Below are 26,239 nucleotides of genomic sequence, written 5' to 3' on the forward strand. Positions count from 1 at the left end.
TCTTGCAGTAGGTACTATTTTATATTACCATTTGTTAATGTTAAGCTATTATCTTTGCACACAAATCTCAGAGCACATAAGCTTGCATGAATGAGGTTCCAGTTTAAATACCTCTTTACTGATGCTAGAATACCTGAATTAAAAAAAGAAGATCTCAACAAAGGTGGCCACTCCTAGGTGAAATGTGCTGAAATTAGTTATTTCAGAACAAAAACAGAGCCATGATTATCTGTTGTTCTCTACATGCATACTTTTAAAGCAATTATGGTATTTGAGCATAGGTTTTACTGAACATGTAATCCTGTGTTTTTGTTCTTTTCTAGTAACCATAGTGGTTTTAGTAGTTCTGCATTATTCTTCTCTTAAAGTGATGCAAATGTAATGGATCTCTGAACTATGTTTAAGATCTGTCATTCTAGTTGTAGCAGGTTTTTCCCTTCTTTCATTATTTCTGGACAACTGCAGTATAAGGTGGCATAAGAATGAATGTGGTGGCAACTGTAAATAGCCACCCAGGAATAAGAAGAAAGAGAATCTGTCTTTGGTCTGCAGCAAAAGTCCTTGTGTCCATTGATAATCAGTGAGCTTTTTGTTTCATCCTGTTCCCTCTCTCTGAAAATGCTCCTATGCTGTACTCCAGTAACATCGTTGCCATGGCACCCATCAAAACCCAGATATGCTCTTGCTCTATGTAGCAAGATGCAGATTTTTATAAACAGGAGAATTTCTTTTCACTTTGCACTGCTATAGGTAAGGGATTCTATCCATGCCTCCAGACAGATGCAATTTACTGAACAATCTTTGACATTCCTGAGTATGCACCATAGTTTACTCTTATCGAATTGCTAAATTTTCTGTATTTTTCTGTTTGATTTTAATGGTACAGATTCTGCTGCACATGAGATGTCATCTGTACTCTACCACCCTTTAGAAAGGTGGGGAAGTGTGTGGGGAGTGTAGGGAATGGAGGAGTGGCTCATCAGCCAGTTTAAATTAAAGTCAGGGCACTACAGCAATACACACCAGCTGAAGTTGTGGCTGTACAACTTCAAAGGAGAAAACTTGAACTGTTATGCAAGCCCAGTTTTCTCCTTCTGCAATAGGGAACAGCTGGTGAATCGGACTTTGCACAGAGGCTGGTGTAAATGGAGACAATTGTCACTGAAGTCTTGGTGTGTACTGACACAGATGAGATGAGATTCAGGAAATATACAACGGCTTGTTCTGGAAGAGGTTATATATCTGTATGTTAAGACATTATTGCACACAATAGCTAGGGAGGGAGGAAAGACCAAGCATGGAGCCCACATTTGAAATAACGTCAGTCATGTAATGAAAGACTATTTAATCTTTTAAATCATAGACTCATAGAATCATAGAATAGGTTGGGCTGGAAGGGACCTTTAAAGGTCATTTTGGTAGCAGAGGCACAGTTCCAGAGCAGCCAAGTGTCTGTGTTCCCTGTCTGTATAATGGGGATGTCCCCATCTTGAGTTGCTTGGATTTGTAGGCTCTGCCAGGCAGAGCTGGCTGTTTCAGATCCATTCCTTGTACAAAGAGTAGTAACAGTTCAGCCATGGAGAGTGGAGAAAGTCTTGGCTAGTTGTACCTTTCAGTGAAGAACCCCCAAACTTGTGACTAGTGCAACCAAGTCAATAGCCTTACTGCAAACCTACCCAGCCCTGTCACAAGCAGCACTTCAAAGTTACACTACCCAGTCCCTTCCCCAGATACTACTAACAGCAATGATTTTTTTCAAAATCAGACACCAAAATACAAACTGTTTCTACTGCATGTCACACCCATACATACACAGCACACTTCAAACCCAGCTTATAAATTCTTTAAGGCTCATTTGCAAAAATACACCAGAAATTCTACTGAGTATAAGTTACATAGAATGGATTTGTTTGGCTCAAACAAGATCCACTTTAAGATCTTTTGTCTGGTACTATTGGTTTCATTAATAATCACCAATATTCCTCAGGGACATCATAACCATTTTAAACAGATCCTCATGCTGGTTGAGGGATTTGGAGTATTACTCCCCTTACATGGATGTACACACATAACTGCACGCATGCAAGCAATACCGTTGTGGTCAGTGTTGCTGCTATTAAACAGAAAGCTAAGTATGTGTATCATTGCCGATAGAACGGAGTCCAAAGGTTAATAAGAACAAGTTTTATAGCTGCAAAAGCTAGTTACTTAAGTTAAAGTGAATATAGTGTATATTGTTTGGGTCTAAGAAATCGTATGCAAGCATATTTGCATCTAATCATAAAGTATTTTAGTGCTTGTAATAGAACTCATTAAAAATAATGTTGGTTATTCTAGAATACAGCACAGTAAGCTTGTTTTTTAACCATTAAGCAATAATAGAGACTTACGTGCCATCCTTTACAGTTCTGCTAGTAGCAATAAAATAATACTAGTTTATTTACTTACAAAGGTAATTATTTTATTTAAAAATACAAGATAGACTTTTTAATTTTATGTGACATCATCTTTAAAAAGGCCTAATTAAAACATACAACATATTGCTTTGACAGCTAATGGTTTACAGGAAGTTTTGTTTCTTCACAAAATCAAGGATTCTTGCCCACTCAGAACATCAATATAGGATCAAACACTTCTGAAAATCCTTTTCCCCCAGAGCAATACCTTTGAAATCATAAGTTCTAATCATGTCATCGGAAGGTATTCTTATGAGGGAAAGTTTTCAGGACTGGAGAAGGTGAATGCAAAAATCTAACGTGTTTCTGACAGTGGATTCAGGCACATTAAAAACTGTCAGCAAATTGAGTATTTCCTTTGATCAAACTACAAGGGCAATATTTTGCAGCCAGCTTGTATGTGTGGACTTTGGGTTCAGCAATTTACCATTGCACCTGAAATATACTACCAGTATTTTTTTATAAGTTAAATTGCACAACCCTTACACAGACAAATTTCCCATAGGAACTGTGTTTACATAAGGAATGTAGGATTTTGTGCATAGCTCCTCAAAAAGGTGATCACCCTGAACTAGATCACCTCCTAGAACTGAATCAATAGTGATTGCTACCTTTTAGTAACAGGTGGTAAATATCATCTTAAATTCAGATTGTATGTTAAAGGACTAGCTCAAGGTTCCTTAGCAGTGACATTTTGCTGTCCAAAGGATGAAGGAAAAATAACCACCCAGGCCACCTGTTATTAAGGAAAGACAATTCACTAATAACATTCTCTTCTCCTGGTTAAAGAAAATGGTGTCTGAGGAAGCTGCTCTGCCAGCCTAATTAAACCAATACAGATTCTGCCAGCCTGCTTCAGCTCCCTTCCATAAGGAACTGCTTACTGAACAGGTTCGAGTTATCAGCTCCTCTCTGATAACAAAGCTGTCTAAAACCTGCATCATGAGACTTGTGGAGAAAAGGCAAGTGTTATTTCCTATACTGATACAACACGCTGATATTTCCAGTTTTGGCTCAAAATATGTGAGTGTGCATATGTATAAATGCTATAAAAACTATGGAGAAATCTTTGAAAGTATCTGTAAATGTGTATCTCTTGAAATTACTAGATCATGTACCAAACATCAAATCAGTTCCACTAAGCTAAAGCTTAAGTCTCCCATGCCACTTGATGATCTGCAGGACACTTAAGATTGGCTGAATGGAATTAATTTTAAGATTTGCTAGTAATGTCATTCTAATCTAGTGTATGTTGGCTAGAATTCTTTCTGGTTTAAGATTATTTTAAAATCCCAGATGTAAGGTTAATGGGATGTTTTCAGTATAATCTCAGAGACAGAGAGAGAGGAAAACTCAGCAAGATGACTCCAGAAAAGAATTGTCGTAACTCAGCATAGCTTCCAGTATATTCCCACTTATGCTAGGATTGCTGCTGGAGCTAATGAGGCTTAAGAACAGTTAGCACTGTCAAATCACAATGGAGTCCACAGAATTTCAGAAAAACCTTTCTCTAAGAAAGCTGTGAAAGCTGAAGACTTGGCATACTGAGAGGAACAATGATTCACGTTGCAGACCACACAACGTATTGCTGAATATTCATATGCTACAGAATTAAGACCATACACTTCATATTGTGGAATGAATTGGAATATTCTGAACATTGCTCAGAAATATAGAAATATTTTTGAGTACTCATAGAAAAAGACAACACCAATAGAATAAGCTATCTCCTATGACAAGTCAATGGGAAACAGAATGTCGATTCATTGCGTGCTTCCTCCAAGTAAAGCTATAGCGATAACCAGAGGATATTTTAGTAAATCAGCCGAATTATCCACCCTTCTTCTTCAGTAGAGCAGAAGACTAGGATTTAAGACACATTAGTCAGCATGCTACTGTATTGACCCTACTGAGCGATGACTCTGTCTTGGACACATACCATGAGTTTTCTGCAGCAATGAGAGAAGGAGATTTATTGGAGGATGATTTTCTCAGAATCAAGGTGATGATTTTCAAAAATGTTGATCATGTTGAATTCCATCTAGTGCTAGTTCGGTTTTTAGTTCAGATGGAGTCAGTGCAGGATTTAGCTGTGGAACTGGGAAAGCTTAACATGATGAACTGATGTTTGTGGAGACACACAAATGTGTAAGTTTTTTGTCTTTTTAGTAAGCTCTTTGTCCTTGAAAGTCACATGCAGCTCAGTAGGAAATCTGGGTGCAGGCAGGATCAAACTCACTGCTATATGATAGCTGTTTAAAACATGGTATGCTTCAGTATAGAATCTTTAAACAAAACAGTTTTAGCTTGCGGCTGTTCCTACACAGACTGTATGCAGAGAAGTCACAAATAGCTGAGCATATGTGTGGTGCAAGGTTAAAACAATAACAAGCAGGTCGAATCATTCAAACACTGGAAATCACTTTGACTCCAGGCCAAAAGCTTAGCTTGAGATGGTATCAGTATGGGATAAAAAGAGGATAAACTAACAGGCTTAGCAGCCAGCTTGTTGGAGTCAGCATATAGTATCTATACTTCCAGCAGGAGAGCAGATGGTCATATATTTAAGGAAGCAGCAGACAGAGAGTCAGGAGATCTGAATTCTATTCATGGCTCTGCAGCAGTGTTCCTATGTCACCTTGGGGAGTCACTTTTTTCCCCTTTTTTCTTAATCTTTTAAGTAGTGGAAATAATATTTGCTTGCTTCACAGGGCAGTTGAGAGGCTAAACTGATGCTAAAAAATGCTCTGAAGCTCTAAGAAGAATGTATGGGAGAACTGCAAAGAAAACTTGTTTGGAAGAAAGGACACCACGTGGTTTCATATGGCATGTTTGTGCCATATGTTTATGACCTTTCTTCTCCCTAGAATGTCCCATGCCTTTCTGAACACAGTTTTCAAGAAGGAAATAAATGGATTAAGCTGCCTTCCACATTTGCTAGAAAGATAAGCAGCTGCCAGTAAGAGCCTACCAAAGAACAGACTTTATTACTGAGAGAGACGTTATTTACGCCCAAGAGGGCAATAGGCTTGTTGAAGTCAACTGTTTGTCCCAAGGTATTTTTGCGTTGGTGGCAGAATAATATCTCTAATGGCTTTTACTCTGAGTTCGGCAGCGCTGCTTGCAAGCTGAATGCTAAGTACATACTTAAGTATTGTCTTTTATGAAAAATCTTCTGCTGAAGTCCCAAAACAAGTCCCTTTTTTAAATCAGTGAGAAATGTCCGTGATTATTTTCACAGGACTTTAATCTAAAGCCCATTAAAATCAACTAGACTTCAAAGGAATTTGAATCAAAGACCTAGCAAGCAACTGTCATTTCTTCTGAATCCTATGCCCATTAAGCAAAATGACCGTATCTATCTTCATAACTATTTGGCATCATAGGAGTAATGTTTTCACCACAGAATAAACAGTTTCTGCTTTCAGTGTGGAGGTGTAAGTTTTGGGCTGGAGTTGAATTTTAGCACGTATCATGATTTGCTCCATTTGTGCGTATCTTTTTTATAAGAGAAAAGGGAAAAAAAAGATGAAGCCTTTTGTTTTTTTCTTCTTTACCTCCATTTTTCTTGTTTCTAGATTCTGAGCCCCTGTCAAGGGATTGAACCCCAGCTCAAAGTCAGCTCTGGTAAAAGGGCACAGACAACACTGCAGAAGATTTCAAAACATTAGTCCACCTCATAGGAGTGGTGGAGACAAAGGAAGCAAAATCAAAGGTTATCTGAGCAGATGTCCTGAGTGTCACTATGGAACACAGTCTTCCAACATGAGTTTGTTTTTCTGATTCCTCACAAATAAAGCTGCCTATAATCCTGTAAAATGGACTTCCTTCAGCTCTTCTGGAAGTCACTGTGGGAGGGAAATATTCATCATTTCCAGGTTCAGGCTGTTGAGCAGATTATAGTGTGTGGCAACGAGATGGGAAGGTTCTGATGTGATTTATGAAGAACATATTCTTCTCTTGCATGCAGCCTGGTTTTGTAAGAATACTTCTGAGCTAAGTTGGTCCTCTTTTATACTGGCACAGTTCTGCTGCCTATGTTCTTGATGACAGCCTTGGTAGTAATGTAAGAGGACTTCACACTTTGCTGAGAAAGATTTACAAAGATACTGTAATTACAGTTAATGTCCATTGCAGGTGTACACAAACAGACTGACTTACTGGACTCTCTTCACACAAAATTCATGCAGCTTTTGGCATTAAATCACCATGGGATAGCCTGAATCCAAGAGAGAAGCTGAGTGAAAAAATTTATTTCTGAAGAACTGTGCTATATGTCTAACTGTAGTCTATTAAAGAAGGAATTCCACTGTTTACTCTTGATATGTGAGCTAAGCAAGAAATTAAATATTTCAGATAGTAACCAGCCCACTGTTTTGACTATATAACAAAAAACACTTTATGACAGTACAAAGTTGATAGTCTGTGGCCAGAGACTGATCTGGTGCAACTGGAAGTGGTTTAGATGAGACTCTGACATCCCCATCCTTCCCTTTTACAGGAATGCTGGTTGTTTCTTTCATGTTCTCTTTTTGGCTAGGCAAGTGACAGAATTGCACTTAAGAGGTCAAAGAAGCACTCCACAAAGACACAAACACAGGAAGGAAGAGAGCAATGATGGAGCTTGTTTTACCAGTGTTAACTTGTTCTTCCCATCCTTATGATTTTTATAAGCTAATCTTCACTAGTTGCCATGGACCTTGCAGGTAACACTTTCTCCAATATCTACCAACTTTGTCACATAATATTTTCAAAGATTTGAAGGTGTCATATAGAAAAATCTTCTTACTTCTTAGAAGAAGTGCTTCAGTGAGAAGTTGCGATTTGCATGTGTTTGTGTTTTGGGGGTGTAGAACAGAGAGCTTGGAGAATTAAGAAAAAATAGAACTATTTAAAAGTAAAGTTAATGATTCAACAAGGGTAGGTTCCCTTCCAGGATAAGTCTGGTTATATATTATAATTGTACAAATGAAGTGTTCGGTTCAGATCTATCCTCCTCTCTAGTCCTGCACTGTCAGGGCTGGGCTCTCTGCACAAAGATGTGGCTTTTTCTTGGGATCACCTTTTCTTTGGGGATGCTACTTCCTGGAAAACTCAGCTTGAAATTGCAATATGACGGGTGAGTGTGAATGGGGTATCATGAAGAATTGTGTGTACACTGAAATTCCCAGGAACTGTGTAAGAATAACAATAACAATTACGAACTGAAAGTCTAGAGATAGGGTTACTAAGCTGTAAGCTTTGTAAGATTTGGGAAGAAAACCTAAAGATAGGAAATGAAGAAAGAGTGAACTGAATCCAAGCCAACAAAGATATGGCTGCAGCCATAGGAGACACAGAATGCGCCTCAAATGGACCTCAGGATGCTCTCCTTCCATTAGCTGAAATTCATTTGGCTTAGCTTCTTTCATAATGAACTTTGAAATCAGATGTTGTAGGAATAAAATGCCTTTTCTAAGTATAAAGTGGAAGGGATGACTGAGCAAAATTACATCCATTAAACAGCTAAGGTTATGTGAAAAAGACAGTGTCTCAAAAGCAGTTCAGATACTGAACCTCCATTGGAAATCTGTAACAATAACAAAAAAAAAAAAGCTAACGGAGTTGGTGCAGACAATCATCACCCCAAGGTGTTCAGAGAATGAGATTATCACATTTTTTATTACTAAATAATGTTTTTGAAAAGTATGGAAAGTCTAGTTTTATTGTATTCTCCATTCTCAGTTCTGCTTTGTAAGAAAATGAGTGATATAAAATTATTCTGTTTGCCTACCTAAACTATTTTGTTTCATTCATCCTCAAATTTACAAGGAATGATAGGTCACTCTGCCTTTATAGCAGCTGGGATTTGCAGGAGGGGCACAAATATAGTGTGGAGGCCAGCTATCTGCAGATAACTATACATGGAATTTTCTAAAGTAAACAGAGAATGTAGCCCAGTACTGAATGCCTCTAGACTAATTATATCCCCTGAATATAGCTTTAAAAAGGAGAGAAAACCAAGTAATACCTACTGCAAGTAAGGTTCCTTCATAGTATACCTGTTCAACAACTCTCCTGGCAAAGCTTCTGGCAGAGCATACAGAGTCATCACTTCTCTTTTTAAAATGTGTTATTTGCCTTGGATAATATTTAGTCTTTAGATTTGTATCAGGGATGCAGTCAGAGCCCGTCAATTTCACTGGATAGAATTCAACAGACCCTTGGTAATGTAGCATTCGTTTTTGTTGCTAATTGCTGTCCAGGACTGAACCTGTCGAGTACGTGCATGGGATTTAAAAACCCACTTAATAGAATGGTCAGTTTGACTTTGGGTGGGCAGCACTTGCACAAAGATGAAAAGACTAGTAAAGCCCATTTCTGTTGTCATTGCTCTGTTCAACAACTTAAATGAAATATCTGATCTATGAGCATCCAAGGAAATGTGCTGAGAAAGTCCTTTAATTTGGTAAGAAATCTTAACTGTAGCATTTTAAAAACTGTTGTTCTCACATGGTCACATGGGCTGACTTTGCACTTCTCCACTGAGAATCCTAGTCCATAATCATAAATGACTGTGTGCTTTCTAATCTTAGTTTACTATTAAAAATGATTTGTCTCCACACTGGCTATTGTAAAAGGTTTATCAGTAAATAAGAGCTGGCCATCTGGCAGCAATCTGACTGTCTGGCATTTCTTTCATTTGGTGTAATTAAGACATAATGTCAATGAGGATAGAAAGATATTACAGGATATTGTTTCCCTTCCTGATAGACAAAGAGCAAAGCAAGCCCAGGCATTTAGAGAGAATAAACTCTGAACTGCAGCTGAGATGTTTATTCTCCTAGTAAAGATGTTTATCCTGCATCTACAAGGTTCTGTTACAAAGATATCATGGCTGTTGTAGCAAATTGTTAGCAATGCAAATGTAATCATTTTGCCCCATAGATAAGGGTGCTATATGCTAACAGCATCTCCTGAACCAGTAGTAAACAGCCCATTTTAACTATCAAGTTCTACATTTCTCTGTCAGCAAAGGTGATATTTTCAAGAGACATGTAAAAAAACCCCAAATCCCCCTATTTTTCAGTGGATAATGTGAATGAATAGTGAATTCTATTTGCATGTATATTAAGCTGATAATTGTACATTTGTGTATGGAAGCACAAATGACAGCAGTTGCAGTTCAGATGATGAGAGCATATTATATTGATGACCATAATGATTCACCATGTAAGACTTTTGCAACAAGAATTTCTGTTACCAAAGCTTTAAAATGTAAAATGTTCTTTCTTTGTATTTGTCCTGTAAAGGCTCCAAAGCCCATTGAAGTCGTGAAGGGGACTGTGAAGCAGTGGTTATTGGTTACTAATATGAATATTTCTCAGGTTCCCCATTCTATCACATTAGTAGTGGATAACTGCTATCTCACCTTAGAGTAATGTAATGTAGTCATCAAAATCCACTCCTGATTATGAAGCCCTTTCATTAGAGATGTCATACTTGCTATCAGTCCTGGAAAGCTGATTGGAGTGAACACTGAAAAAAATTAGAAAAATAATTACAAAGGGTTTTTTTTAATAGAACATATGGATCTGCTTTTTCTGCATTTCCAAACATTTAAATTGTTCTTTGTAAACTTTCAATATTTTTTTGAGGTTAAGCCTGCAGTAAATGAAAGTTTCATGGGGCCTTATGAAAATATATGCTCAGACACTGGATCTATACATCTTTTCTAGAAATATAAAATGACAGCTCCTGTACTAGAAATGTTTGTTTCCTGCAAATTGATTAAGAATATGCAGTTCTGGAGACCACACTCTTCACTATTTGTGGAATAAATTGGCTATTCTCTTGGCAAGTAGTTTGTGAATATCTCAACCTCTTAGCAATGTTCATTTATCACGGCTATCTAATGTTTTTGCATGCTGAAGTATATCAGCAAAGAACCGAGTCTATCTGGAATAATTGAATAATTCCCAAAGAGAAGGAAAAAAGTGACATCTTATCACATAAATAGTTCATTATATATTATCAATGATCTTGGTTTGGCCCTGGTCCTTGCAAAGGCAGAAACAAACACCAGGGCTCATGTGAGCAGTTGGCTTCAGTGAAGCTGGTATGGTGAATAAAGAATTGCCACTGGCAAGGAAGCAGAGTTAACCTAATGCAACAGAACCACATCACTTAGTTCTATTTGTAGCTAAAACATTCCAGGAATTTGTCACTCAGACATGCTTTTGTTGGAACAGCATTCAGTTACATGCTCTGTCTTCCTTCTACATAACAAAATATCTCCTTTTGACTTATGAAATCATGGATACTTTTACAGACATTAAAACTGATCTTATTTCTCTGCTGAATTTCCAGGGATCAGGTTTTGCATATTGTGCCAGAAACATTTCAGCAAGTCCAGCATCTTCAGCAACTTTGCAGCACTTTACTGGTGAGTAAGAATAACCATGTGTGCCCAAAAGCAGAGTGGGGTCTTGGGCTGTAAAACAGATTTTCATGTAACTTTAGACAAGAATGAAGGTTAAAGTAAATTTGAAAAACCTTTACCTAACTTTTTTTTTCTTAGTGTAGGGTGGAATTGCCCTTCCACTACTTGAAGGAATTTATGGGAAGAAGTTAGTTTGCTTGCATGGCTCTGTGAAGGTGCTGCTCCTTATCAGTGGTGCCTGAGTCAATGGGAACACTAAAACTGTGCTGCATGCTCTATGAACAGAGCTGGATAATAGTTAAGGGGAGAATTTGAAGGAAAACTTCTTCCATTTATTGATATACAGCTAATCTATCTGAAATATATTTTCTTATTGTCAAAATAGAGTTTGATTTGTGCATTTCTTTCTTCTCTGCACAGCTGGATTTGTGGAAGCCCCAGCTGTCTGAAGACATCTGGGCTGGAGAAGACCTGCACATAAGGGTCCCAGCCCCTCTGGTGCAGGAGGTGAAAGACAGCTTAGATCAGCATATGATCTTTTACAAGTACGACCTCTAATTTCCTGATGGGAAAGGCTGGCTCTGATAATCTTCCTTGCTATCACAAAAGGACCTAGCCCTTTCCAATGAACAGACAACAAATACTGATGATAGGACCCAACCTTTGTTCCAAGTGCCTCCAACTTACCTTGACCTGCCCAATGCACAGATGCTATATATACCTTTGAGTTTTAAGAGCACATGTCCCTGTGCCCTGTTTATTCACCTTCCAACTAGCCTGGACTGTGAATTTGGAGCTGGGATCTGAGACAGCCCAATCTGTCTTGTTTCCTGCTGTTGCCTTCTCAGTGGAAGAGGATGGTACTCAGATGTATGACTCAGTATTATAGTCTAAAGTCAGGAAGCCAAGCTTGGTACAACTGCTACTTATAGGAGCATGCTTTGCTCTTGGAAAGTATGGATACTTGAAAACAGGATCCTCCCTATTTTGGAAAGCCCAAAGGTTTAATCAGTGTCACTGCAGAGAAGCAGTCTCTGCAGCTCTCCTTTTCCTTTCCCTGTCTTTTGTTGCTCCTCTGGTTTGGAGAAGAGCCCTTTCAAAGTGTATATTCAACCAGTTTCTTCAAAGCTGCAGTCTCCTACTCCTATCCCCCCCATCCTCCACCAGGCTGGTGAGAATTCAGCCAGAGACATCCCACATCCCAGCCTGGGACAAAGGACACAACTGGGAGCCAGGAGCTGCAAATAGCCCATGACGCTTTACACACCTACACAGCCACATACCTTCACTAACTGCCACATCTACTTCTAACCAGAAGATCTAATCCAGATACAAAGAGTGTTTATAAAGCCAAATGAGATTAAATAAAATCTACTCCTCACACTGACCCATTCCCATTTGGACCTGACTTTTTCAGGTAACCAGTAGCTTGCTATATTTCATATAAACAATCCTGTAGTCATTCAGGGCTGGTGACAAATGGCCTATGGACATACACTGACATTTACTAATCAAAGATAAGTTAAAGGAGGATTGGTGCCACTTCAAAGCTGTTTAGAGTTAAAGCTGATCTTGACATCCTGCATCCTGCCTGACAAATTCTTTTTAGTAAGTGTGATGCCCTGACAACCAGAGATGGAAAGACACGAGGTGAGAGCCGGTATGAATGATCTAGCATCAGGTTTAGGTATTCAGGACTTAGACAACGTTCCAGAAGATATTTAACCTCTTATTTATATCAAGGCTCTTCATTTTCTAATGGTTTCAACTGATTGTAGTAGAAATTTAAAGACTAAACTGAAGTTAGCAGCTTAATCTTTTTTTTTTTTTTCCTTGGATTGGGGCCAGAACTGTATCTACCTTGTGTAGGGTCCTAAAGAAAGAGGTGGGAAATTTAATAATCAAGCTGAAATTTTGGCTTTGTATTGCAAAGGGGTTGAGATGAGTACAGCAATGTTATAGTTAAAGTTCCTATAACAGATTCAAAGCAGGAACCACCTTTTCGAAGGCAATTGACATGCAAGGAATGTAACATGACAGATAGATATATAATGATAGAGACATAAATGACAAATTATAATCAGGACATCAATATTCTGACTGTGTCAGACTCTGGGATTTCAATTCTCCAGAGCTCTGATAAGGCATTTTGCATGTATGGTTTCAGTTCATGGGAATTTGCACTGCCTAAATTTTAGTTTGATGTTCAGATGTGAATAAACATCAAAGCTCAGAGTGAAAGTCAGCTGTAACTACTCTTAAAAGTTTCTTATGTGCAGCTTCCAGAAATGCCAATCAGTTCTACTGTCAGCAGAACAGCTTATTAGTGCTTAGAGTGTTTGAAATCAACAATATTTAAGTTACCTTTGCAATTGTCTTATCGTGAGCATTTACAATGAGCACAGATTTGTAACAGTGTTACAAGGGGCTGATTGCAGTGAGAAAGCACAGTGTATGATCCAAAGTCCTCTGAAGCCAAGGAAAAGGTTTATTGACTCCCTTGATCATGGAATCATGCCTGCACTAAACTCATTCCTGAATTAATTTGTAGCTAAAAATCAAGAAGAGCTTTTTGAAGGAAAGAGGGGTTTTGTTCTGATTTTTGCAAATTGCAATGGATACTTCTGTGAAGTCTTTGCAAATTGAAAATGTCTCCATAAATACAATGAAACACTAATCTTAAATTTTTCACTTCTCCCTCCTTTTCCCAATAGGTGGTATTTTAGAGTTTTGCCCAGAAGTAGAAGCAGTGAAGAAAAGAAAGATATTGAACATTTCTTGTAGAACATTGTCAATCTTTAAAAAAAAATCTGGTAAAATTATTACTTCATGGTTAAAATCCAGTGAAAATCTCAGTACTTTGAACTTTCTCTTACATGAAAGTAACCATTATACTGACGGTGATGAATTTGCCAGGCAGTCCACAACAGAAGAGGCTAAATCCTTTAATTTGTTGATGTAAGCAATGTACCCCCCATGATAGTTCTGCAATAATTCTTAGGGATTATTTTCTCTTCTATCTCCCTCCTTCCCCTCCCCTCAGAGTCCTAATACCTGACGTACAGAAGCTTGTGGATCAGAGCATGCCAAGGGAGAGGAGCAGCCACAGGCAGGTCTCAGAAGGTTATGTCTACACCCAATATCATCCAATGGAAGTGGTAAAGAGGAACCCAAGTCTGCTTGCTTTCTTTGTCGCTGTTGTTTTGTAAATGCCACAGCAAGCAACTCTGTGCTTATAGAAAGCTGAAGTCAGCAGAGCTCTTTCTGGCTTTCTTCTTTGCAGAATCAGTCCTTACTCTTTAACTAGAATCTTAGCCTGGTTGAATTGAACGTGACTTTGCCATTGATTTTGATTAAATCCTCAATTCCTCCCCGACCAAAAAGTAAATGCTCTGCATGAAGCAGCCATATTGTTTTACAAATAATATTCTGGGGTTCAGTTGATTGGCTTGCTACCTTTCTACCCTATTATACTTTATCATTATCTCTAGTATTTATTCATTTAAGCCCCGGTAGGTTTGATGCTGAGCCACATGTGAAGTGCAATGACTATTGCAGTCTCTGGAATCTCAGTGAGGAAGAAGAGCTGAACAGTGGGAGATCTGTAGAAAGAAGTCATTTAAGGACAGGTTTTTAACATTTCAGGAGAGAATAATGTCATGAGGGTGGGTAGTGAAGACTTCTTGGTGCTATGTTTCACAGACCAGTAGGTAAGCCTGGACAAAGGCAGAGCATGGTGGTATTCTTCTTCCCAGCCACATAATAAGAGTGGGAGAGCAGAGCCAATCCTCATGTATATGTTGTTTGAGCTACCCACTGGGGATGACTGCTGCTGAACTCACATGTAGAAAATCAGTACTGATAGGGAAGAGACTGTAATATTGTTTTGAAGATTTGATAGTGCGGCTCCATTTCTGGTGAAGTCAACAGAAAGATGCCCAAAAAGATGGGCATGTTGAATGAGATCCAGAATAGAGTATCAGTGTCATATTGCGGTGATGTTATCTTTTAACACCCACTAAGATATGACCATGTCTTTGCTTAGAGGCAAGTGAAAGGCCTTCCATGAGTGTGAAGTGATATCACAGATTGAAATAAGCTCTGAGGAAAACGTTGCTTATCTAAGTAAAAGAAAATGCTTTAATCTGGAAATGGAGGTGGTAAAGAGAAGGAAACTCCCATTTTGGATCAAGAATTCTCTGTGACTATTTCAGATTTATCAATGGATGACTCAAATCCAGAAGAACAACAGTGAGCTGGTGACTCAGCACTACCTGGGCAAGACAATCGAGAATCGAACAATGTATTATCTGCAGGTAAGGGAGGAACTTTCTTAAAATGAATGAAAGGTATCCTCACAAAAAAGTACACAGGCGAAGACAGGATTCAGATCTTCCCTAAGACAGTGCTCATCCCACTTCATTGAAATAACAGGAGATGCTTTTACTCCTCTACAGTAAGATTTGCCAACTTTCATATACACTATCACCATAACCTTGCTATTGCTATTATGCAGTGAAAACAACAAATTTAACTGAAGTCTTGTTTAGAAATACAAATCAAGCTGAAACTAGCTTGACAACAGCTGTATGTGAGGATAAGGACTTTTGGTTTGTTGTTTTTATTACTTTTTACAACATATAACCTTTCTGCTAGGAGTATTCCATGACATTTTTTATTGGACACTCTAGAAAAAAAATAGTCTTAATAATTGGGTTAGTTATTGTCTAATCCGTTCCTGAGTAAAATTAGATTCCCTGCCTTTTTGTGCTTCCCCTTTAAAGGAAAAAAAAAAAAGAATCTCAAAGTAAGAACAACCAGTCCTGTGAATGACTAATACAAACGAAAAAGAAACCGTTTTATTGATATTCCTGCTCAACAGACACTTTAAGACTCTTGCTCTGAGATACTACAGAGATGGGGTTATTAGGAAGGAGAGCTTGTCATAATGATGTCTGTAATAATAATAATAATCTCAGATGGCTCAACAGCATATCAAGACACATCCTTTTCTTTCTGTATTATGTTAGGCTATTTTATTGTAATGTAAAAGTTTTCCAAATGATCATTTTTACACTCTCTCAGATCAGTCAACCATCAGACAAAACAAAAAAGATCATTTGGATGGACTGTGGGATTCATGCCAGAGAATGGATCTCTCCAGCCTTCTGCCAGTGGTTTGTGAAAGAAGTGAGTTCTCACTTTTCCACTTAGATAATAAAAAACCCATATCACTTTGGATACTTCAGTTCTCCTCTCTATCATAGTACCAAACATTATGCTTTTTCTGTTAAAATATGATTTTTGAAATTAGTACATAGTACAGATACCTGTGGAGACCTAAGTTCAAATCACAGTTTGAGATGAGATATGGGACAATATTTGTTTCCTCCACCTGAGCTGATTCCAAAGCCACTGAATTTGATAGCAATCTCTCCATTTCCCACAGTGGCTTTTGGATCGAGCCTCTCTACATCACAAAGTCACAATCCCCCTGGAATAAAGGAACCGTAAGATGTGGTATAGCAATGTTCCATGTCTACTGAAAGCACCTGGCGCACAGGTTCGCTATCATGCAGCTTTCATACCTGCAAGACTGTATCCATATGAAGCACACTATAACTGGATATACTGTCACTTTGTTAATGGCAAGAAGTAGTTATCTCAACATATCTGGGGATCAAGTAGGTCTTGGATAACATGGCAATACCCAGGAATGAGTGATTCTCTGATGACAGTTCTAAACTAGCTCTTTCAAGTGATTACCACTAGATTCTCTGCTCAGTCCTCTATATTTTTTCTTTTCAGATTCTTCAGAATTACAAATCTGACCCAAAGATAAGCAGATTTCTGCAGAATTTGGACCTCTACATCTTGCCAGTCCTCAATATTGATGGCTACATCTATTCCTGGGAAAAAGTATGTAGTGAAAATCCAGGACCTGGATTGAAAGTTAGATGTGCACAGCATGTTTTGTTAATTTGAGATACAATCATAGCAATTATATTTAAACAGAGAACAGTGACAGAATCATTACTCACACAAATCCCCTCATAGCAGAGAGGTTTTGTTTCTTCTGGTAAATCAGCAGTCACTTGAGATCACAGGGCTAAAAATTCCTAGCAAATGTCATGAGCCTTGGGAGGAGAGAAGGACAAAACCACACAATCAATTGTTTTTGAGTTTCTGGGGATGGACTTACTTCCCTGCTAATAGCTCAGGGCTTGGTTGATGGAGGAGTCAGTCATTCCTTGCAAGAGATCTCAACTAGCAGATGGGTCTAGGCAACTTTGCAGCATGAGACAGGAGGAGATTTGGTCAATTATTGGGCTATTTGGTTTTGAAATAGGTGTGCCCTCCCAAATAATCTTCCTTTTCTGATATGGAGGATGATGCAAAATGTTGGTCTTCAGCAACTCTCATGATGTTTCCAGGCTCCTGAGCCCAATAGGAACACTTTTTAATGCAGAACCTCAGCATGGCCCAACAGGCTCAGCTTACCACCATGTGGATCCTGCTGTGTCGCAGCTCACTCCAACACAGGTTTGGGGCATACTACCCATTGTACTGGGATGCACAGGTAATTCAGCCAGGAAGCTCAGACAGGCAGTGCAGTGAGGTCTGCAGAGAACCAAGTATAGCAGTGAGTATGGCAGGGAACCAAGGAGCAGCAGCAAGATTAGCTGACAAAAAAGCATTCATCTTCTTGAATCTGAAACAGACATAAGTTCAGCTATCATCGCTTGGACACAGAGGTATCCCTCACAATGCCAAGTCTTTCTTAGGAGTGCAACACTGCATGGAAGCAGTTGAGTACTACAGAAATAGCATATTACTTTTTTTTAAAGCTCCAGAGGCTCATTTCAAGGTGCATGCAGATTTCCGGAAGATGACAGCCTGGCTATAGTGGATAAAATGTTCTATCACTAAGCTTTACCACCCTTGCAGACAGAGTTGTACTATTACACTGCAAGAGTTACTCAGAATGCAGAGGTCTAAAATAAAGGAGTCTTTACACCATATTATCACTAGGACCTATAGATCATTGAGTTGTTATTATGTAACTGAAGTAACTTTTATTTAGGATCGTTTGTGGAGGAAAAACCGTTCTTCACATATGAATGGCACCTGCTATGGGACAGATCTGAACCGAAATTTCAATTCTTCCTGGGGCAGTAAGTTCCAAGTATTTCAGATCAGCAACACAAATGTAAACCAAGAGTAATAACTAGTCTCCAAAATAAGATGAAGTCCTATAAGAAAGGAATGCTCATCTTGTTGTCATCAAGACATATGTAAAAATAAAAACCTCGTTTGTAAAAACATGAAGTCATTGACTTTCAACTGGCGTTTACTTTTATGAGCAGAAAATTGCTGCTTATATGACTATACCTCTAATTCACTGCAGGAGCAAGCATCAGGTCTAGGCAGCAATGTTAGGAGTTAGTCACTTAACAGCCAGTATTTGCGTTTGCTGTGAATTTCAAGGAGCCTCCATAGCTTCCCTGGCAGGTGGTACACTGTCGTGGTGTCAGAGTGTTTTCATTGCAGCCAGTCTGTAAATGTACATTAAATATTTCAGTCTTGTAGCAAATTTTAGTTGCTACCAACAGAGTAAAATGTTAAAGTCCCACTGAGCTGTCTAGTCTCCCTGCCCACATAAACACACACCTTAACACTACAAGGTAAATTCCCCTGTTCCCTCTGAACTGGTTTTTATATGTCTCTCCTTTGACTTTTTGTATTCCTCTCTAGGTATTGGTGTTTCTTATAACTGCAGCAGTGAAATCTTCTGTGGATCTGGACCAGAATCAGAGCCTGAGACAAGAGCTGTGGCTCAGCTTATCGAAAGGAAGAAGAGTGACATTTTGTGCTATTTAACAATTCACTCATATGGACAGTACATCCTCACTCCGTATGGTTCCACAACTAAACCTCCAAGTAACAGTGAAGAACTGGTAGGGCAAAACATTCATCTCCTACACTTGCAGAGAGCAAGTACAGGCAGTAGCATATGGCACAACTGTACTTGCCCTCTTGCCTTTCCTTCAGAGGAGCTGGGCTTATTCAGGGGCTTGGCTCCCAGACTTACTGCTGCTCCTCACATTGCTCACACAGCGAGGACAGGTTATGGGCTGACATTGGCTCCCTCCCCTGCTCAGCTAAGAAAATTGGAACCATCCTGCACAGACTTTAATATCTGCATTAGCTCTGTGTATTTAAAATATCTTCTCTGGGTTTACAACTACTCTCATGTCTATCTAAAAATATGTCAGAGCTCTTGGCTTCTATTTAACACTGCTTTCCTGTCCTCTAAACAGAACCTTTTGTGACAGCAATTTAGTTTTCTATGGAGGAAAGGTGAAGTAACAAGGGAAAGAAGTTACAAGTAACTTTTCTTTAAAGAAATCTTCCTTGGAGGCAGATTTCCAGGGCTTTAGCTGTTCATTTCCCTAATGTAGGGCTGTGGTCTCTTAATCTTTCTTGGCTGCCTGTTGTATATGCAGTATCAGCAAGGTTTATTTGCCTCAGAATTAATCCTAATCCTTCATCTTAAATCAGGAAAATTGAATTATTACAGATAGAGTTACTGCAATGCAAGGTAAGTGGAGTAGAGCACCAAGAGCAGCATTCTTGCTGCATACAAGAATGCATTTGCACTTTAGGATGCCAGCACATTATACAGACACAATTGTCATGATTGTGTCCAGAAAAGGGTATTCCACATGTGTCCGCTAGGAGAATGGGAGCAAAGTAGGCATCTACTTCTTGGTTACTTCTCCCTTCAGTTTCTCAGTGTTCTAATTTGAGTTTATTAACATGTGTATTTATGAATGTTCCAGAAGCTGGAGCACTAGTCAAGAGCATGAGGGCCTTTGGTTCAGACATCATATGAGTCATTGGAGAAGTCATTTAGCCTGTCTATGGCTCACTTTCTAAAGATGGTGGAATATAGAGTCTATGGCAATATAACAAGTGTAAGAGATCAATCACTGCTGTAATCAGTACCAGTATGCTATACAGCATAGACTTGAATTCTCCAAAATACAGCCTTCTAACTTTCCAACAAAGCAAATACCTTCTCTACCCAATAGCAGGGTCATTTTAAAAATTTCAGCAGGATTTATATTAAAAAATCAAGAACAATTTGCCCAAATGTTTGTAATGGGTTTCTTGAAAGTCCTGAACTAATCATATCAAAACTTAAAGCTGATCATATGTAAATGTAAAGCTGAAAGAGACAAAAATTTTGGTCCACTCAAAATAATTGCCAAATGTACTGGTACTGATGACAATGCTGTTCCTATTTTGAACTTACAGATGCATGTTGCAAAGCAAGCAGCTGCTGCCCTGATGGGAAAGCATGGGACCAGTTATGAAGTAGGATCAACCTCTTCAATTTTATGTAAGTTTCTTCATGTTTCCCTTTGATTGCTCTGTTTTTCAAAGAAGAGAGTCATTCTTGTGTCACAGGCATCAGTAAGTACTGTTTTGGTGAGTTTCCTCTTTGAGTAATATTTAATGGGCTGGTTCAGTGTAACATCTGAGCAGCAGTCATTTGAATACTACAAGATAACACTGCACATTATAAAGCTGACGGTGGGGAGGAAGGAAGCATTTTTCAGAAGCTAGTTCTTACATTAATTCCTCACAGATACATCACAGGGGACAGAATGAGATTGGTGATAGATCATCCTGACTCAGCTGAAGTCAGCAGCAAAACTCCTATTTGTCTTCACTGGAGTCAAGCAAAAATTAAAATCCCAATCAGGTCTATAGTTACTCCATCAGACATTATCACATGGCAGCTGCTTGCAGTTCTGTGTGAAATATGTTGGTTTCAGCCTCATTCCTAATAGACTGGATAGCCACATCACGAACACCCCATAACAACTGATACTAGTTGACAGCCTTTACATAGAGGACTAGAGGGCCCTAGAGTAAACCCACTCTTTTCCCAGAAAGCAGTAAGTCATGCCAGTCACTCAGAACAGAACTCATCTCCTGTTATTGTGCAATACCATCTTATGGAGGATTGTTTCACTTAGGAAACTCCATGGAAGACTTTTAGAATTGCAGCACCTAGAAACTCTGCTCTCCATGTCACAGTGATATACTGTTACTGCTTAGTTCAGGAATTCTGGTATAGTCTTGCATTAACTATAGCAAGAAGTATTTTCAAAGAACTATGCTTAATACATATATCTCCCCCCTATTTTTAAATTCACAGACAGTAACTCAGGCTCCTCACGGGACTGGGCTCACATGATTGGCATTCCTTTCTCCTATACATTTGAACTGCGAGACAAGGGTACTCATGGATTTGTTCTACCCCCTGACCAGATCCAACCCACATGTGAGGAGACTATGTTGGCTGTGACAACTATCATAGACTATGTTGATCAGAAGTACTTCCCCGATGGGGCTGTGACGCTCACCTCCGGCAGCCTGGGGCTGAGCCTTTGCCTGAGTATTGCACTTACATGGACTGTCTCTTAAAAAGAGCTTAGAGAACCCAGCAAGAGACTCCCATGCAAGGTACAATGTTCCTCTGAAAAGACAAAATTACATGAGCAGAAGAACTAAATGTCAAGTATTTCAGTAAAGGCTCATCCCACAAAATACAAGCATCCACTTGTGGTTTTGATAGCTGTGTTTTAGGGAAGGAGGAAAGGATGAAGAGCTGTGGCAATTTCTCAAGCTTCACTTGTTAGCTCTGCAAGAAGCCAGCTTGAGTACTCACGGGGACGGAGCACTATTACTCCCTGGTTCTTGAGCATGTTTTCAGGGGCCCACCTGGGCCTATGTGGCCCTTCTGTCAGCCACAGTCCTGCCCCATCACAATTCTCACCGCCACCTGACACCTCTGACTGCTGGATCTTGCTGGCATTAGCAGGACGCCTATGAGACTTAAATGTACCCAATTCCCACTACAGAAAATTGGACAGCTTCCTTGACATCCACCTTCTGTTCTTAAACTGGGACATCGGGATTTACCAGAAAATACACAGCCTCAAAAGCTGGTGAAAGGTCATAATCAGGCAACCATCAACAGCAGCTTGAAACAAGCTGAAGAGTTGAGCTGATGCAAGCGTGTGGGGACAGACAGGAGATGTCGCCTCGTCACTTAGATGCAGTCAGATTAGTGAAGATAGGAACTGCCCAAATCCTTCAAAATTACAAAAGAGAAAGGGAAAGGCTGGAAGGTCAGTGAAGTGCCAGAGGAAAGGAAATGTTTCATCCCATTGAGAAGGCACCCTCCACCTGAGCCACTCGAAAGGAAACACCAAGGAAAGAGCTTCTGTATTGTTACAGCCAACACCAGAGGGTGCAGGGCATTCACTGAAATAGAGAGGACAGATTTTAACCTGTACTCTGCTTTTGAATCTAGGAGTCCTGCATCCCAGAAATACATCCACCAGGCTTGGCTATTACAGATAATAGCATAGATTATTTTTCTTCCTGATAGAAAATGAAGAATTGGGGGAGGGGGGGGGGGGAAGGGGCTGGAGGAAAAAAAAATTGTATGAAATGTCTGATTTTCTTAGCAAATTCCAAGATTCCATTTGAAAATTGAAAGTGTTCTAACCACGGATTTTCAACAAAATATTTTCGACTTTGGGGAATAGAATTTTTTTTCCCCTTGACTGCTTGAAGGCTAGTGATGGCAAATGCAGATCAAGAGCTTCTGCCAAAAACTCACTAATAAAGGACATTGAGAGCACTGAAGTATTACTGCCCTCAAGTTATAAAGCACAGCAAGACTCAGTGACTTGACTAAGATCTCATAGAGGGTCTGTGGCAGAATCTGGAAAAATCTTTTGTCCATTTCTTTTCCAGTGCTGCCAAGAGAAGGATGCATGTCACTTGACCATGGTACTGTTAAAAAAAAAAATCATAATAATAAAAAAAGACAAAACCTTGCATTTTTCCAAAGCACATCTTGTCATTTTGTCTGTACTGTTAGTTAACAAATCCTAGCTCCTGTGTTCATTGTCCACAGATTATTACGAATTGGTGTAGCTAAATCTGTCTAACTCCTGCAGGTTCCCCAGAGCATAGTACTTCCAGACCAACCACTCATTTACAGTAAGACCCGTCTGTTGCTGGGCTTTGTAGCAGAAGGTGTCACTAATTAGCACTTGTCCCCACAGGAGCATCACTCCCCAAACTTATGTTTAGTTCAGGATGTGACTTGTAAATCTTTATATTTGTACTTGTATATTGTGTCTGTGGAACTGTAAGAAACAAGGTAAGTCCATCTGGCCCATGACTGTGAACTGTCTTTAAGCAAGTGGGCTTTCACCACAAGCGTTTCGTAGCCATTTGCTGGCAAATGGCAGTGAAGCTCCCCAGTGCCACCAGCAGCAGATGGTAGTGCCCTCTGGGGACCTATGCTCACATGCTCACCTTGCCAAAGCCAACCTAAGCTTGGGCTGCCACCAAGAGCTTTCCAGAACTAACCCATGACTACAATGGTACAAAAATGCTGCCAACCAGGTCTTCTTTACTGGATTCAGAGATATTGTGCAGCCTGGACACCTAAAGCCAGAGAAGAAGGGAGGTGGTATTGCTGATCTTGGGTATCTTTTGATAAAATTGTTTACCACTGCAAGATACAACTAGGTGTGTCCCGAAGTTAATTAGCAAGTTTCTGTGGACTGGCTCAGTCCCTCATTAACTCTTCTTGTAATAACCACCATCAGGCAGAGGATGATGCCCCTGCACATGGCGCCTAGGCGGGGGGATGAGGGGAGATTTTGCCTCCAGCATTCCCAGCATTCAAGAATCATAGAAGCGGAGAGGAAGACTTCACCAGAAAAAAAAAAAATATATTTGGCAATAATCATTATCTAGAAGAATGTCTGCTGCTGTCAGCACGCTGATCATACCTGGGTCTACAGTGCCTTGGATCTGTCAGCAATGACTCACCCACTTTGCATAGTGAAACCACAAATGAAGGTTGTGTGGAAGCAGCACCTTGCCCCCATTGCCATTGCAGAACAGATGTCCTGCAATGAGTGCTTACAGCCCCTCTTAGGAACTATCATTGCACAAGCAAACCACAACCACTAAAAGGCCAAGGCTGCAGTGAATTGATCTTTACAAACATTACACGGGCTCTATATTTCACACACCCTGCCAGTTTGCTGACTTTTCTGTGTACCTTTTGTGCTTGTAGAAGAGTGATATGTATGGCTCACAAAAATCGCTGCAGAGAGGGTGTATTTTATCAACCGTGTTTTGCAAAGGAAAATTTTAAAGAAAAACATAGTATGGATGTCTCTATTGAAACTCTCATGAATCCATTGCCTGGCTTTCTCTCTCCTGCATTCCTTTGTTGCTTTCTCTGACCCTTGCCAGGTTTTGCTTTATGACTAAGTATGGAAAGAGCCACATTCTGATTTCTTGCATGTTAGCAGAAGCACAGCATTATCCTACTGAGACAACAGTATGACTTTTGATTTACTCATGTGTAAACATGCAAAACTAAAAGATTCTTTCATTCATTGTTGTTTCTCCCCAATAATTTTACCAAGACCCGTGCCCCTTCCCTTTCTTTCTCACAGTTAAACACCCAAATCATGCTTGCTTTATTATATAATTAGTATTGTGAAGGATTAATTACTTCTGGTCATTCAGGTTATTGAATAAAAGCAAGGGCATCCCAGTTCTGCGTAACAGTGTTCTATATTATCCTTGTTTACATTTTGTCTGTAATACAAAAATAAAGACTGAAGGAAGGGCCATCAGTGATCTCATTCCATTTCATGCAAGGAGCTCCTCTCTCTGTTAATTTGTCCTCAATGCTATGTTAATTTGACACAGTCCTCAGGCTCCTAACAAGTTAGCAACACTGCCCTCATTAAGGAAAGTGAAGATACCACAAGGGAACTATAATATTAAACGAATGTGTGTAGCCTCATTTCTTAGAGCATCACATGATGGCAGAGCAAAAACCTACATTTTGAGGAGAGTGTGGAAAACACCTCTGTCAGTTGACCTTTCTGGGGAAACACTTGCAATGAAAGTTGTTACTTCCTGATAAACTGCTTATGCTCCAGAAATCCACTCAAATATTATTCTTTTGTGCAGGTTCTATTCCAAGCAATAACATCTCAGACTTGAACAGCTTAGACTGCGTATGAAAATTTGAAGCAGTCTTAACTGGAACAAACTTGCTCAGAAACACAGAAAGAGGTTCTCAGTGTGCTCCAGACATTATCATAGATGGAAATGTACTGGTTTATGACAGCTGAAGACCTAGTCATTTGTATCCCAAGTCCCTCTAGCCAAAACCCCCCTTTTTCCAAAGTAGCCTGGGACCTACTTCAGATAGAAGGGTCAGGCTCTGAATGGAAATCAAAGTATCCTGAGCTGGTCTTGGGTTCCTTCAGCCTACAACCTGTAGGTATTCATGGTCCTGGTAAGCTTTGTCTCATTCCCTGTGTCTTCTTTTGGCTTCATCCAAAGCTGGGTTTTCTTGACTAGATGGGATGTCCAGTTATACCATACACAAAAAACAGAGCAGAGACCATTGCTTTGATGAGACATTCTATGTTCACAATTTCCTTCCACATAAATGGCTGGCCAAGGCTGCCTTGTTTTCATTACCACTAAGCTGAGAGGGTACCAATAATACAAAATAAACAGAGGTTATGATTGGACATTAGAATTAGCAAACTTGGGTACTCTTAACGAAAATCTTGTCTAAAATGCATTTTATATTTCCTGCATCCTCCTTCCAACAAATCCAGATGATCCTTGTTGGTATAAAAAATAAAGGAATAATTTGATGACAACCTGTCATCACTTGCTCCTGTCTGCCAAATCTCACGGTGTCTGTTTATGTGCATGGTAGGCATTCATAAAACCGCTTCTTTTCTGAAAGCTGGCAAACAATATGAGTGTGTTATTCACAAGGCAGCCAGTGGCAAGCAGAAAGAGCACATGCACTGTCATGGTCACACCTTTTAATTCACATTGGTATACTGACCCAAGGTACATCCCATCACAGCTGTGCTCTGTTATGTGGGAATGCCTCAAATGAAAGCAATGTAATTTAGGGACAGGTGGTTGGGATTGCATAGTACCAACTGCAATGGAAAATCCCTAGAGGAGGGACAGCATTTGCAAAAATGATAGAAATTTATTGTGCTGACAAAGACATAAGTAACATCGGCTTTGGCAGTGGGAAAGAGGAAATGGGGAGGTCACAGGCAGACTAATAACGCCATTTTTCCTAGCTTTAGCTTCTTCTGCATGAGTGTCTAAGAGAGACAGCCCTTGTTTTGAAAATACAAACTCTTCTGGCTCTCAAACACCCATACAGCTTTACCTGGGAGAGGGCTGAGGAGGA

General features: G+C 39.5%; 1 protein-coding gene across 2 annotated transcripts; it reads left to right on the forward strand.

Annotated features, from left to right (window-relative positions):
- Positions 1-6,068: 6,068 nt before the first annotated feature.
- CPO (carboxypeptidase O) lies at positions 6,069-22,686 on the forward strand. Of its 2 annotated transcripts, XM_054829395.1 has the most exons (11): positions 6,069-7,162; positions 10,806-10,881; positions 11,299-11,423; positions 13,922-14,036; positions 15,093-15,194; positions 15,964-16,068; positions 16,687-16,797; positions 17,963-18,053; positions 18,634-18,836; positions 20,200-20,284; positions 21,110-22,686. In XM_054829395.1, exons 1-11 carry the CDS (start codon positions 7,071-7,073, stop codon positions 21,376-21,378), a joined length of 1,374 nt encoding a protein of 457 aa, XP_054685370.1. In that variant the 5' UTR covers positions 6,069-7,070; the 3' UTR covers positions 21,379-22,686. The 2 variants fall into 2 exon arrangements, with proteins under 2 accessions (XP_054685370.1, XP_054685369.1); XM_054829394.1 differs by lacking the exons at positions 20,200-20,284; positions 21,110-22,686 and having other exon boundaries at positions 18,634-19,988.
- Positions 22,687-26,239: the final 3,553 nt, after the last annotated feature.

Source organism: Grus americana, chromosome 6, assembly GCF_028858705.1.
Source record: "Grus americana isolate bGruAme1 chromosome 6, bGruAme1.mat, whole genome shotgun sequence".
Lineage (NCBI taxonomy): Eukaryota > Metazoa > Chordata > Aves > Gruiformes > Gruidae > Grus > Grus americana.

Excerpts from the sequence above, each read along its gene's own strand:
- CPO (XM_054829394.1), top strand. The coding sequence starts at position 7,071 with ATGATGGAGCTTGTTTTACCAGTGTTAACTTGTTCTTCCCATCCTTAT. Across the intron at positions 14,037-15,092 it reads AATATCATCCAATGGAAGTG|ATTTATCAATGGATGACTCA; the intron begins GTAAAGAGGAAC and ends TGACTATTTCAG. Across the intron at positions 18,054-18,633 it reads TTTCAATTCTTCCTGGGGCA|GTATTGGTGTTTCTTATAAC; the intron begins GTAAGTTCCAAG and ends ATTCCTCTCTAG.